A 16470-nucleotide genomic window follows, 5' to 3' on the forward strand; every position below is an offset into this window, starting at 1 on the left:
GAAATTAAATCAGGTGGTCCACACTCTCTTTGTACACACTGTATTGCCTTTGATTGTCTTTGTACACACTGTATTGCCTTTGATTGTTTTTAATTTATTAAGTAAAAGTATTTAATGTTATTGTTTTCATGGATGTCTGAACCATAGGCACTCCCTAACTAATTTCTTAAAATGATGTAATGATGTCTACACAGGTCTATTTCATAGTGTGCAATGGTAGACCTATATCGAAAGCACTGAATTAAAAATATAAATAAGGAAGAGCTGAAACATTTATCTGGTGTGGGATATTCATTTTTAATTTAAAAATGGAATTGCATTGTTATTTACAGTATGTATTGTTAAATCTAAATAAAAGTGGATAAAAAAAAGAATTTTCTTAATTGTGTTTTGCCCTGGCTAAGAATTTATTAAAAGAACCTCATATTTTTAATATGATTTGTTGGCAGTCTTATCCGACCTTCACTAGCTCCTTTTGATTTTGATTGCTGTATAAAGGAGTGGGGTACAATATTTTACTCAAGCTTAACATAGGAATAGGTAGAGAAAATCTGTTGATAAAGAAAAGCAAGGACAAAGTTACTCTATGTGAGCGTTGTTGCCTATGGGCATATTGTTATTACAATTGTACTCAAAATCAATAAAGTGAATAAAGTTAAATTACCGTCCAGGTTAATAGCTGAAAAAAATACATTCTACCTTTTTTATTCCGTGACATAGAATAACATGGCATTTCAGGTTTTCTGGATTAGACCAAACTTGAAAAGACCACATTGTTTTTAATCTTGGCCACATTGTTTATCTGAGGAAATTTTTATACATTTATTTAAGTCTTCTTGAATTCAGGATTTTCATATTGTAATTTAAAAAAAATTCTTCAATTCATGTTTAAACTAAAGATACTGTGAGCACTGAGCTCACCAAATGATACCCCAGCCTCCAGAATGATTGTAATGACAAAGTCCATGTTTTGTTCTGGAAGGCTCAAAATAAGTGTCTGATCAAAAAGTAAAATAGGAGATAAACAATTGCATTATCTTATAAAGAATCTATAGAAAGTATCATTGAATTGTTATTCAGTGGTATAGGAGTTGCGGATAAGAGATGGATAACCTGTATGAATTTTAAAGGCGGATTCCGCCTGGAATTTGGGTGGAATTGAATGGCAATATTTAGGCGGAGGCGGAATCAAAGAACATTACAGGCGTCATTTGTAATTTCCGGGCGTCAATTGGCAAGTTCAGATTTTCCGGGCGTAAAATGGCAGGAAAATAGAAACAAAAATTACGCCTGGAACTTTCAGAAGAAGTAAAAGCCTCTGATTGGTCAATTTAATTAATTAAGGGTCATTTCAGATAGGAGGTTAAGTTTGAATTTGATCAGTGAAATAGGAAAGCAGATAGCAATGTTAAGGCTTTTACACTTCTTGAGGATGACCTGCTGGTAGGTGTGATCATGAATATCTAGTACCTATTTGAGTAAATTTGATATGATTAGTACAATGATAGTTATAACTGGTTGACCCTAAAATAACTTAGAGAGTTTGTCCTTGCACACATGAGAAATATCAGTCTGATAGAGGCTGCAGTGAGAATCTAACTGTAAACTGCTGAGTAAATGAAGAATTGTATTCATGCAGTCAGTAACTAAAATGTTTCAATATAATTATTGAAGTGATAAAATGTACAGGTATTGTAAAAAAGTTTAATTCTAAATACACACTCAATCATGGTGGTCGTGTTTTAGTGTCCCTAATGCACAAAATTCATGTTATTTTTCTATACTTGTTAATGATATATGTTAATGACCTGTCATTATGTTTTCTTACAGTTCAAAAAGCTAAATTTTTAGCTTTAACATTGTAAATCATAATCTGAATGTTTTTCTTTGTTAACATGGTAAATATATAGGTTTTTAGGCCATAGTATTATATAATAATAAGGAATTCCATCATTTTAGTTTCCAGGGTAATTTTTTTACGGGCGTCATTTATTTTTCCGGGCGTAGCTCATTTGCATTTTTCGCCTCAAATTCCTGCCCATTTACGCTTGGTTTCCGCCTAAGTTACGCCCGGAACCTGTGTATCACCATATATGTAGAGAGACAAATTGACGCCTCTCCAAGTACGCCTCAATTCCCCCTATATTCCAGGCGGAACATTTCGTACAGGCACCTTCAATATATTTAGAATGAAACATTTAGAGATAATGAACAGTATTCAAGATTAAAAGTTCATAAAACAATACAAAATAGGAGCAGAGCAAGCACGGACCTCCAAAACATCAGAGGTGGGATCAGGTGCCATGGAGGAGTGAGTATCCCCTGCCGACGGGTGACACCTGCTGTGTGCTCCTTGCCATGATCGGGAAAAATCCGTCGTCAATTCAGTGTATAAATAGTGGACACTCAATTAGTATGAATGGCAGTGTCCATTTTTTGCTCTGGGAAACCCAAAATATGTGCCAGATTAAAAAAAAAACGTAAAATAAGAGGTGCTTAATGGCAGTATGTAACAAAGATTCTGTTAAAGTCTCATCTAATTTCATTCATTGGTAAAAGAGAATTTTGCAGATAAGAAATGGGTACCCAGAAGCGTAACAGACTGACGGATGTTCAGACAAACAGAGGGATGGGCATCCCGATCACTACATATCCTCCCACTTTTCAAGCGGGGGGTATAAAACTCAACCATAGAAGAAATTCAATGGGTTGACCTTTCACATGACAGCCAAGTAAACTTGACTCAAACGAGTTGGCTGTTGCCCATGACGCCCTGAGAATAGTCTAGCAGTGAAAGGGTGTTTCCAAAATGATGAATTAATGGGTATGGCACGCCAAATTCACGGAAATGAGCTAAACATAGTTTCACATTTGATATACTACCGTAAACTATAGTTTACAAACCGTGAACTACTGAGTATATTAACAATTCATTAACTATAGTTTTCATCTGTAAAACTATATTTAACGGTTGTGAACTATAGTTTACGAAAGCTAATCTAAGTTTATCTGTCTGTAATAAAACGTTAACAATAGATTTTGTTGATAAACATAGATTCACGTCTGTAAACTATAATTTACAATCTTGAACTGTACTTAAGAGTTGTCAATCATATTTTCACAAATCGTGAACCTATATTTATCAGATCGTTAACTATAGTTAAGAGTTGTAAACCATAGTTCACAAATCATGAAACTGTATTTATCAGATAATCTATGTTTTGCAATCGCAAATGATTGTTTTCAGTGTTAAGTATAGTTTACGGTTCTGAAACATAGATTATCGCGTTAACTATGGTTTACAGATGTAAGATATAGATTAACGTTGTTAACTATAGTTTACAGTCCATAAACTATAGTTTACAACCGATAAACATAGTTTATCGACTGTGAAACTATGTTAAGCTCAATCTTGTGAATTTGGCGTTCCATAAATAGGTTCAATTATATCAAGTAGAGAAATGTGGACTGAGGAATTTTGCTTACTCGTTACTCAATTATTTAAATGAAATAAAAGACTGTTATTTATTTAAATTCACATGCATTAAAGCTTTGAAATTCTTAAATATTTTAATACAAAAATTAATTCAGCGTTATCAAAGAGTTGTAACAAAGAGCAAAAGTTGGCGCTGGTATTGGAATTATTATTCAAATAGAGTGTAGTAATATATAAATATTGCATGTAGTTGAGTGTAACATTTAAAATTTTCACCCCAAGAAAACCATTGTTGACAATGGTTTTCACCCCAAGAAAACCATTGTTGACAATGGTTTTCGAGGGGTGGAAATTTTCAATGTTACACTCAACTACATGCAATATTTATTATATTATACTGAATGTTTTATAAAAATTCATATAACAGTGAACCGTGCGCCCATAAATTCTGCGCAGTCGGCTATTTTTTGGAATATCACCCGTCGTCAAGCACTGTTGACTGTTGCTACGCTGGAGGGCGTGGCTTCATTATTCAGCAGGTAATAGTGTTTTTAAACAAATGTTTCTCGACCAATCAGATTCAACTAATTTACATGAAAGTATAATATTAAATTTTACTTCAAATGTATTTCATAAAATTTAAAAATAGCAGAACTTTTGAAGTATTATATATGTAAAATATGTAGGACTCAATAGTTAATTCTTTTAACATTGTTTAATATTATTTTAATATCTTAATGACTTTTTATTTGAGTGTTAATTAGATTGTATTAATTTTTTGCTCAAACCTCGCTTGCCCACTGTAATAAATTATGACTTCCTTTCAAATGTACATGTAATTAAGAAATAATTGATATTTTCCCTATAATCTAGCCTACATAACCAACCTTCCGTCTGTTCAGATCAATTACTACTTGTGATAAGCTCAGTATGTGGGAAAACCTGAAATAAACTTTCAATGTTAATGTGGGAAGTATAGTTTTCAAACAAAGCTTTCAATACACAATTCACATTTTTAAAGAAAAATAGTTGAAAGTACGTTTAGCTGAAAAAAGAAATTACTTTTTATAGTAATTAAAGGAAGTACTTCGTAATTAAACTGGTTATATCTTGAGTTTCAGAATAATTTCTTCGAAAGATAAAATATAAATGAAAGTTGCATCTTTAAATTTCAAAATGAATTTTTCAATTAAAGTATTCAGTGTAGAAAACGCGGCGTAAAACCTAGATATCTTTCAGTTTTATATATAATAGGGACGATTTGAAATTCCTTACAAAATTATATGATCACGTATATTACGTATAATGTTTCTTATGCTTTGAACGCAGTCTGCCTGTACACATTGTGTTTGAAAATGAAAGAAAGGCTTCCTTGTTCTACAACTTCTAAAGCAAACAGGAAAATTGACTGTGAAATCATATAAAGAAATGTTTTATCCCTTTATATTGTACCTCTTTGTATATAGAGAATATGTGTTTAAATTTTGAAATATTTAGAAAACTACCGGTATCTAATATTTTCCTTATCTTGTTATTTCTGAACTGTTTTCAAAATGTCTTTAAAATTACTGGTATATACATCAACAATTGTAATATTGGCCATTCAACTTATTATACCCCCACCTCCGCTTGAAAAGTGATAGGGTATATAGTGATCTTGGGGTATCCATCTCTTATCCGCAACTCCTCTTATACAACTGAATGAAATTTAATAAAACAATTTCAAACAACGCACTATTTTAATAAGTTTTCCGTTACAACTAACCGATATCTGTTTCCACAGTTTAAATAATTAAAACAAACTAGAGGTACTGTGAGCACTCTAAATGATACCCCCACCTCCCATAATATTGTAATGGCAAAGTCCATGTTATGCTCTGGGAGACAAGAAATAAGTGTCAGGTCAAAAATAAAATAGGTCATAATTGCATTATTCTATAAAGAATCTGTGAAAGTATTATCAATTTGGTATTCAGCGGTATAGGAGGAGTTGCGGAAACGAGATGTGTAACCTTCGGTATTATAGAATTAATGGCAGTGTCCATATTTTGCTATATAGGAAACCAAAAATATGTACACACCCTATCAAAAAGTAGGAGATGCACAATGACCCATCTCTTATTCGCAACTCCTCCTATACCACTGAATAATCATTTAATGATACTTTCACATATTCTTTGTTATGCCATTGTGACCTCCTATTTTGTTTTTGATCTGACACTTATTTCGGGTCTCCCAGAGCAAAATATGGACTTTGCCATTATAACCTTATAGGAGGTGGGGGTATCATCAGCTCTGGGGTTGTAATGTAAGGTCAGATTTCAAATTTGCAAACACGTGTATGTGAATTTTAATGCAACGTCCCCGATCATGTTTGATTAGACAGTCGTGTTGAAGTTCATTTTTTGTAGGCCTGCGTGTTTGTGTGTTTCATCCTCGATATAAATTTTCCGTGACGGTTAGGGTCCGGTATTCAGTGTCTAACACAAGAGTTCGCACATTTAGACGGGGCTTTCCTCTAACCTTCATACAAGTGAGCACCACTTAAACTGTTAAATCTGCACTTTACGGAGAAGGAAATGAACGGATCAGCCCAATGAAACTCTTGTACTCAGTTGTCTGAACAAAGTAATGTGGTATCCATTCGCATTTATTTCTATGACCCCATAAGGAAGTTGAAGATCAAAGGCGCTCTTGATTTGCAATTAGCAGGAATCTGGGCGCCTTTGAAAGTGAAAAATTTATTGATGGAATACATGAATTTTTGCATTCTATTCTTATATTTGGTTATGTGACAAAGAAAAAGGTTTTTTCCACGATTTTTTGTTTTGTTTTGTTTTTTTTTGTTTTTTTTTTTTTTTTGGATTTGTTAAAATATGCCTTGTAATAGGGCTAGACGGGTTATTTTCACGCACCTTGATTTCCATATAAATTATATCTGGGTCATCGCTCCAAGGGAGCATATAGGGAGGATTCGCGAAGTTTTGGTTCCATCTTTGCTTTAGGCGTGTACTTTTTTTAACAGTCTAGCTTTTCTGATTTCATTAGCTGTTTTTTAAAAAAGAATTTGAAAATAGAATTTAAATTTTGATTCGGTTGCGCCAAGATAATTTATAAACAGTTTTGTGGATCCACCGAAATGCTTTTGCATTTAAATTAATTTGTAATTTACTATATACCCTATTAGCTCTTAGCTACTTATGAATCGTGTTAAAAAATGAAACATAGATATATCAAACCGTAATCAAGCTCAAAATCCATATAAACAATAAAAATCGGGAGCATAGTAAAAACATGGAACTCCTAAAACATAAAAAGAGGGATCAGGTGTCATGGAGAAGAGAGCATCCCCCGCCAACAGGTCAAATAATATATGCTATCGTAACGATTAAGATAAGCATAATCACATTTTTCGACGAAATACAACAATATATGGCATGTAATATTTTCCTGTCTGTGTGGCTTTTGTAAAGCACCCATGACCAGCTGTGGTCAACCGAACAAATATGTTTGACTTGGACATTGAATACATAAATGATTCGTTCCAATGATTCCTTAAGATTACAGGCCAAATACGATCTTCTTCCTTACAAAAAGTTGACACAAATTGTAAAGACTACTTATTTGATAATCAAATGAAGTGAATGGAAAAGTTAGGTCTATTCCTTATTCCACGCACCATGAGAAACATTTATATGAAATCGTTCCTATTCTTTTATTTATAGTACTTTTAATTATATAAAGCAGGAAGTTTGTTTTAAAAAACGGCATGAATCTCTTTAGACAAATGCTTTCTGAGTGTTATTTACTTTGTGGAGTTCATGACGATGATGTGGTTATACTGCGTTGTATTCGGTGTGACATTGGAATTGTTACTAGCAGGAGAAAGCTGCACGTCCAACCGAATGTGCGCGTGTTCTGTAAGCAGGGATGGAATAAAGGCCGACTGTAGTAATTTAAATATAAATGATACGAACTTACCGGTATTTACCGATAGTGTTAAGGAGATCAACCTTAGTCACAATAGTCTTACCAAATTTCCGACGATGTTACCGTCAAACTTGACGTATCTTGATCTGTGTAACAATGACCTGCATGAGCACGAGATAAACATTTCCAGTCTAACTTTTGGAACTTCGTTATTAATCCTTAAGCTAGATAATAACGAAAATTTGGGAAACGTCTCATTTCTAAAGTCTGTGTTTGATCGATTTATAAATTTGGAAAATCTCTCTGTGAAATATACGCCTAAAGCATGGGGTCAATTCAGTCTACGAAAAGCTTCATTTCCAGAACGTCTTCTTGAAAACCTGGTGAATTTAATTCGACTTGATTTTAATGGATACAACCATGGCTCTGTATCGGACCTCTTCAATGGCTTTGATAATTCTGTTGAGGAGCTTGATCTCTCAGGATATAATGGCACGTGTAGTATGGATGGCATACGAAAAGATATGTTTAAATATTTTGCAAAGGTTCGCTTTATTTCTGTATCATATTGCCGAGTGAAATTTGTGGATTCAGGTGCGTTCGAGTACTTACTCCATCTTAACCATCTCGAAATTTCTAATAACGAAAAATTGACATTGGATGTTCTTAAAAATCTCACTTTCTCTAGCTCATCCTCTATCCGAAAACTTTTTGTAAATAATGTTCAATGCACATTCGGATTGACCACGGCGATAAGAGCAGAACACGTGTCTGCGTGGAGTGAAACAAACCTTGAAGAACTTCACATAGCCTCTAACAGAATCGCCTATCTCGAAAGAAAAGTCCTCAGAAAGATTCCCAAAACACTGAGAATCGTCAACATAGCAGACAATCAACTCACATATGGCTTATATATTTACGAACTCCAAAATTTACAAAATTTGACAACGTTGAACATTAGTTATCAAGTGAACACGCATGCCCCGACAGTATCCAACTTTTTTGAAGAGTGCAACGATAGTAGAACGAGGAGAAATGCCCCATTGCGTACATTAAGATCTCCAAAATTGCGGAACTGGGCAAATCTAACAATCACTTTTTACATGCCACCACGCTTACAGACCATCTATGTTGATAGAACTAGATATTCACTCTCTGTTAGCTCGAGATTCATTTTGGCAAATAATTCTGTCACACATCTATATGCAGGTCGTAACTTGTTTTTTGAAATCCGTTCTCCAATGCTGGGACTGCAAAAAGTGGAACATGTAGATCTTTCTAAAAATGTTGGCGATTATCTTGTGGCTTACTCTTTTCATGATTGTAAGAATTTAAAATTTCTTAATCTATCTTACAATTTTCTTGGGAGATGTCTAGACAATGACACAGAGGGAAATATTTTTTACGGTCTAAATAATTTAGAAACCTTCGATTTGTCATACAATCGAATCTTAAGTCTTTCCATGAAGATGTTTAAAAGTTTCCGAAATATAAAATATTTGAATATCAGTTTCAATAAATTAAGCGAATGGAATGTAGAAATGCAACATATGAAAAATCTGGAATTGCTGGATTTGTCGTACAATGAAATTTCTATATTTAACGATAAAACGATTCATGATCTTAATTCAATTCGCCATTCTAATGCTACACTGATTAATCTTTACAACAATCCATTACGCTGCTCTTGTGAAAGCCTGCAGTTTCTGAAATGGATGAAAAGTTCTATGCATATCCGGTTTATCCACGTGGAGAACTACACTTGTCACTATAGCAACGGAATCACTGGCAGGATCGGTGATATTCATCGGCTGATATTACGAATGGAGAGGGAATGTTCCTCTTATTCAGCCATTATTACGATATGTGTCCTTGCCATTTTTGCTTTTTCCATTCATCTGGTCAGGGGTATACTTTATCGTTATAGATGGAGAATTAGATATATATACTATAATGCCAAAAGAAAGTACAAGTCCAGTGAAAAGAAAGTATTTCCTACCAAATTTCGCTTTGATGCCTTTATTTCCTACGCAGAGGAAGATCGGGATTTATTTGTTGACGACATTTTAAGACTTGAGAAGTCCGAATCTGCCCGGTATTGTCTTCACAGCCGAGACTTCATTCCAGGAACGAACATAGCAGACAACATCATCAACGCCATCCGAAACAGCAGGAAAACGGTCTGCATGCTCTCCATCAACTACCTCCGGTCACGCTGGTTATGTTTGAATTCAATATGGCGCGTATGGAGAGTATTTACTCCACCGTCAGACAGGGTGAGAACGTAATCTTCCTAGTAGTGCTGAATGACAGCGTGGCCGCCCACAAAGACCTGTCGCCGTCCATGATCAGTCTGATGGAGTCCCAGTCTTATCTCAAGTATCCAAAGGACAGGGGGGAGATTCCCGGCTTCTGGGAAAAGTTTTCCATCAAATTACAAGATTTTACAGGAACACTGTAAAATTTTGAATATGTCTTTCAATTTTAATACCCAGAACCTTAAAATTGGTCACTTTTAATTTGGATTTAGTTTTTGCATTAAAAACCTGCTTGTTCAACAATAAGTTAACATAGCAATCAGCCACTATGAACTATATAACATATAATTATATCAATGTACCTATTGATGTATAATGAGTTCAACTCTAAATAATGCCTCCACTTGCCTACTGTCTAAATGTGGTACAATTATATCATCACTTATCACCAAAGAAGTCAATGCTGATGTATATTTTCAAATGCTTAATAAATTTTGGGTTGTGTAAATGCTTATCATTGTAATGCAAGCTTAACATTCAACAGTCTTCAAACAATAACTTTAACCAAAAAAAAAACTTATTACAAGTTATATGACCACCGAGACACAATGTATGAAATATATGGAGAAAACAAACAATATTCAAGCTCAAAAGTCCATTAATCAATACAAATCAGGAGCAGAGCAAACATCGACATCTAAAACATCAGATCAGGTGCCATGGAGGAGTGAACATCCCCTGCCGACCGGTCATACCCGATGTGTGTTCCTAGTTATGATCGGGAAAATAACGGAAAAATCAGTCGACAATTCAGTGTGTAAATAATGGTCTAAAATTACTATGAAAAACGTCAGTCAGCGTTTTACACAGTGATAGATTGTATTTGCGTGACAAGGTTATTGTGTCGACATTAAACTTACAAAATTACAACTTTAAGACTGCTGATATTTTTTTTTTTATCAACTTTTTTCGTCAATAATTTACCTTGTTTTCGACATTGTTCATACGTAGAGCATGCTTTAGCGTATCGAATCAATATAATCATATTGCTGCATTAGGAACGTAGTATCATTTTTGAAGGGGGTATCCAGGGAAAAAATCAACTTCCTTGACAACAGGGAGTAGGGATGGGGTTGGGATGGGTAGGTTATAACTTCTTCAGTACACCCCCAATACTTCGTGCCTGTGAATAACTAAGGGAAGTTAACGATTGAAATGTTATTCTTTACGCTTGGTTGTTATATTACCATTAACGTTATGTATTTTATTGTGTATTTTCAAACCGATTTACTTTATGGGTTTAAAGAATGAAGAATAAATTTATGAATTAATGAGGAAATAGCCCTGTTTGAAGCATCGCCAGAATATTTTAAAGTATGATAATAACAAGGAAATGAACAGTCAAGGGAAAAATATGAAGGACATTATCACATTATACATAGAGAGTATGGAGGAAGTGGACTGAGCATTCCTAATTGAGTGTAAAAAGTAAATAAAGTGGATTTGAAGATAGTTACTTTAGTGCATAAAGTTAAAAAAAGAAGAAGTGAACACACCAATTATCAAGTTAAGGGTTAAAGACACATACCCACATCCATGTTTAGAGTAATTTAGAGAAAGTGGACATGCACACATAAGCGTGTACATGTATAGCATGGAAGAAAAAAAAATGAAAATACTCAAATAAGAGTATGAAACAATGGAAAGAAAGTGAACACGCCCACTTTCGTGTATAAAGCAATAAAGACAAAGTGAACATATCGTTACAGGTGTTTAAACTAATAGAGAGGAAGTAAACGTGCCCAATTGGTACCCATGGGAATTCCAATTAGATTGTTGGAAGACCTGGTCTCTAAAAACCTCCGAGATATTGTCAATCAGAAACTCACGCATCTTTTTGATGTCAACTTCAGAGTACTTGTGTGTACGATCAGAATGTTTTTAACAAAATAATTTTGAAAATGATCAATGACAAGGTAAGTGAATTTACGACTTCCATTTTTATTGAAAAAGCAGCCGTCAATGATATCAAAAAGCCTGGACTTTAATTGATCGTGGGATATGGTTATGCTTACAGTTGAAAAGTCATAAGTTTTTAAGCTGTTGATTTTGGTAAAACCTTGTGATTCAAAATTTTCCAAAATGTCCTTGGAATTTTTAAGTATCCACATATTATTTACATAATTCTCGAATACGATGTATATTTTTGCACAGTACTCTTGAAGTTTCTCCTTCACTGCTGTTAATATTTTAGTGAGGAGTAAAGAAAGAGGCTTGGTTGAACATCTACTCGAGCCCGCTATGTATCTTTGTTTGTAAGGATTTTTATGAAGTTTCGGAATCCAAAATAGATATGGTAGTTCAAATTCATTTTGGTTGTTTGAGATATTAATAATTTTCAAAACTGACATACATATGATTTTGAAGAATTCCTTCCTTTGAAAGGGAACTATGAGTATAAGTTGGATTACCTCTTGTAGAATTAAATCCAAGTTCTTCTAAAATACAATTTATATAATGAGCCTTACAAACAAAGACAATGTTGTTACCTGCTTTGTCAGCAGGGACCAGTAGGTACAGTCTGTTTTGCGAAAACAGTCTAGTTTTTTTGGTGTTTTTAAATGAAATTTTATGGAATATCAATAATAGTATAGAAAGTAATATGAAGGACTGCAACATACACTGAAAGCAATACGGCAACCAGTCTCAACTTAATTTTTATTAAAACGCATATAAATAATGCGTGATGGTGAAATGCTAATTCATCACAAGAATATACAATTTAATTGTCACTCATAATTTGAATATTTCTTCACAGGCCTCTTTATTCCTTCTGCTTTTTGACTTCTTCCCAAACAGTCTGTGTAGCAATGTCCGTGCTCTGACAAATCTCCTTGGGAAGTGCCTGTTTGATTTATTGTACTCGTTTCTATTTATAGACTTAGGGTCCAGCGTGAGTCGTATTTGTCGCACTAAAGCAACAAGGAGTTCATCAATTTTCATTTGAAATGAGACAGAAGTCTCCACATATTTACAGCTGAAAACTTGGGCTGCAGTTTTACCTTCTGAAAAAGAAAGAATAGGACAATTATTATTAAGTTTTAACTGAGAAATTATTGCAAAATTTTCTTATTTATATTAAATTTTATAACTTCTGCATATTAAATCCCATGCCTTGTAAATAAATACAAGACTATATGTTTATGTTGTGATGAAAAATAGGTTGTGCGTAGGGATATTTGTTCAGACGTTTTAGAAAGAATCACTTGTCTCTAACATTGTGAAAAAAATTGATTTCTCGGTAAGAATCAAACATCTGAGATGATGGCAGAGGTGTATGACATTTCTGATAAAACTATGACGTCATTCTGTGCTAACATACCTTTAGTAGACACAACTCTGTTTCGGTTTAGGTCGGTTTTGTTTGCCACCATAATGATGGGACGATCAACATCCAGAGCTTCCCTCAACCGGGAAACTTCGCGGAGGACGTACAGGAACGAGGCTTCGTCAGAGACAGAGTACACCATGATAAAAGCGTCTACATAGACGGTATGCCTGTACGGCTGTAAATAAAAACAGACGTCTTCAGTGCTGAAATTATAAATTAACCACAAAAATGGAATAACTTTCTGTCAAAGATAAGATCATCTCACCTCGTAAAACTGAACCTCCTCCAATTCCACGGTAGATTCTTCTCCGTCTAAGTACACCGGAACCGTGGTGAAATTAGATTTTTCTGTAAGAAAAAAGTATCAGTAGTAGAAATTTATAACTCAGCAGGATAAAAATGAAAAAAAAAATGCAGATTTATCTTTTCTTTAAAAAATATGGTCGCTTACCTGTTGTTTCTTGGAGTCCCACAAACTCCGATGTTGTCATCTGTTTGATCATCATGGTTTTCCCAACCAATTTATCTCCGATGACTTTGATTCTGAAAGTTCCCCCTTTATTGTTGTAGGCTTTACCGATACTGTTACATATAGGTCTAATGAAATCATCGCTGTTTTCATCAATAGTCACGCTGATCGGGTAAAATTGCTGTTCTTTCTTCAGACTTCTTCTCCTCTTGGAATATTTTGTTTTTCCGGGAGACCCCATGAGTTCGGAGCTTTTTCGGAAACTGTCTCCTTTGTTTTTTATTCCAAGATTGGACAGGGAGAAGTTACGGACCCTCTCCACATCCGTGATCAAAGAACCTCTAAAGGAAGGACGTCTGCAAGAAAAGGTAGAGGCCCGGACTCGAACAGGTGGAGGGTTTAACTTCTTAAAATCACAGGCTGCTAAAGTTTTGGCATGCTCACGAAAAGGCTGATAGATTTTCTCAACTGTATTTTGTGAATCGTTTGATTTCATTGTAAGAGAGTTCTTTGAGAGTGGTCAAAGTAATAACCGGGTTCTGCTAGAGAGTAAACGTTTTATATAGACTACATGTTTGGAATGCAAGTGTGATTAATTTACACGCTAGAAATGTCAATCAGTACATCACGTGGTTGTCTTTTTCTGGCATTCCTTACAGTTACAGTGGATACTTTATAAAAGTTCAGTATCGACTAATTTTATTATGGCACTTAAAAATTTTTTTGTATTTTTTTTCATTCCTATATCTGCTATATATTAATGAAGTAAGGCCAAATTAAATATATTCAAACATTTGAACCTTTCTTCAAATAATTGAACCTATTTCAGTTAGTTGAACCTATCTTCAAATGAATGAAAGATTGGATAAAATTGAATTGAAGATAGGTCTAAACGAATTAAAGATAGGTGTAAATAATTATACCTATCTCTAAATAATTAAACCTAGGTTCATGTAAATTACACCTATCTTTAATGGAATGTAAATCAATTCAACTGAAGATAGGTTCAGCTGAATTATACCTATCTTCAATTCTTTTGAAGATAGGTACAATTGAATCGAAGATAGGTACAATTGATTGGAAGATATGTACAATGGAAACATATCTAACAATCTATTCGAATTTTCATGAGTACCAATTGCGCTCCATTATTAGCAGACCCATATGAAGCAGAATTTGTCCCAAATACGTGAAAAGAAGAACACATTTGCTGTGGCCTTCAACTCGATATTTAGACATATCGACGACGTATTGTAAATTAACATGGTTATTTCCATTCTTCACGATTGACCTCATTTTTTTTTTAAAAAATCATCATCTTTGCTGATAACTTCGGAGTGACATATGATAGAACGTTAATATTTTACATAATATGCCATAAATAATGACATCTCACCCACAAAGACACCGAAACAATGCTAGTAATCTTAATGCACATTTAAAAAATCATTTTATATCAGATATTCAATCATGTCAAAAGTGTGGATTTCATACTGAAGATACTGAACATTATTTTATCAACTGCCCATCGTATAATGTTGAAAGAAACATATTGGTAAAAAAATTAAATGATATTGATGTTGTTTTTGAACTCGGCGCTCTACTAAGAGGAAAATCTCAATACTCTTATCAAACAAATTGTAAAATATTTTCATATGTACAAGAATTTATTAAATCTTCTAAAAGACTAAATTAGGGACACTGTTATATCAAATATTCTATTAAATGCATAATTTTTTTTCAAATATTGGTATTATTTTTAAGCTGGAACAGTATGTAAATACATGTGTAATATGCATACAGTTAGGGGGTTGTCATTTCTTTTTAGATATAATATTGATAAATAATACCTGATTGTGAATCTTTATTTTTCATTATAATTTTATTGATTATCATGTTCATGTATTATTTACTACTTATTTGTATCTTGACCAATTATAAAAGGAGAGGGTTTACATAGGCATTGCCTGTTGCCCAATCCTGATTGAATTATACTCAATAAAATATGTTTAAAGTAAAGACACCGAAAGCAGGGACCACAATTCTTTGAATTTGCATGTTGTAAATAGGTTTTGATTACCTTATGTAAATAGGCTTTGAAAGCAATACCAAAGTGCTGGTCATGCTACAAAGTAACTCAGATTTCAAATGTATGACATTTGAAAGAAATTCAAATAAGACCGTATGACCGAATCAGAGAGGTGGTAGAACACCACTGACGTCCGAGGTTATGCGCGAGGTACGAACCATTTGAGGAACTCCGGGTTTTGTATCTTTATCAAATAAAAACTATAAATAATTTAAATCATGTTTTTCCTTTCCTTTTGAATCCCCAAATACCGGCAAAGAATCATTTTCTTTCTTCTCTAATTAACAAAGTTTAAATATGGGAAACCCTTTTCGATCGTGAATTTGAGATCAAGATTAGACTTATATCAACTGCTGGGCATATCTTCTAATCAAAAGCATTTCAACGAATTCGGTATTCAGTGTACATGTACATCGTCATGTAAAACGAATAGTACATGTTTATAATGGAGTTGAAAGACCTTCTGTTCAAAACAACAGATATAGAATCGAAAATTTTAAGGTGTAATATTCTGACGCAGGAAAGTGAGATAAAGTTATTTGGGTGAATGAACACTAGAAAGATGCTTTTTTTAAAAATCCACAACGTGCAAAACAAAATTAATCCCGTGATAAGATACATGTGTATTTCAATATTGCAATAAGCATGCTTTGTTTTCACATTCATGCTCTTCCCTCTATCCAGGGATGCTCTCTCTCTCTCTCTCTCTCTCTCTCTCTCATCTATATTATACCTGACTGGTCGACGTCCAGTGGCTTTTTGTTGCAATGGTTGATTAATTATACTTATGTGCGACCGTAGTTGTCGCGTGTTCGATATTAAGCAATTGCAACTTCTCGGGCCTTTCAGACTCGCGGAAAAACGACCTCGAGGTTGTTTTTCCGACCTCTGACGGAA

At 34.0% G+C, this 16470-nt stretch overlaps 1 protein-coding gene and 1 pseudogene across 1 annotated transcript; one reads left to right on the forward strand and one right to left on the reverse strand.

Annotated features, from left to right (window-relative positions):
• The first annotated feature begins 7216 nt into the window (after positions 1 to 7216).
• Positions 7217 to 10102, forward strand: LOC134244789 (toll-like receptor 4; annotated as a pseudogene).
• A 2289-nt stretch (positions 10103 to 12391) lies between these two features.
• LOC134244791 (GTP-binding protein GEM-like) lies at positions 12392 to 14049 on the reverse strand. Its single transcript, XM_062727031.1, has 4 exons — positions 13467 to 14049; positions 13281 to 13363; positions 13007 to 13190; positions 12392 to 12689 (listed from the first exon to the last, which is right to left on the reverse strand). The coding sequence occupies exons 1-4, from the start codon at positions 13978 to 13980 to the stop codon at positions 12418 to 12420; spliced, it is 1053 nt and encodes a 350-aa protein (XP_062583015.1). The 5' UTR covers positions 13981 to 14049; the 3' UTR covers positions 12392 to 12417.
• Positions 14050 to 16470: the final 2421 nt, after the last annotated feature.

Source organism: Saccostrea cucullata, unplaced genomic scaffold, assembly GCF_032062105.1.
Source record: "Saccostrea cucullata isolate Sc308-1 unplaced genomic scaffold, CSIRO_AGI_Scuc_v1 ctg249, whole genome shotgun sequence".
Lineage (NCBI taxonomy): Eukaryota > Metazoa > Mollusca > Bivalvia > Ostreida > Ostreidae > Saccostrea > Saccostrea cuccullata.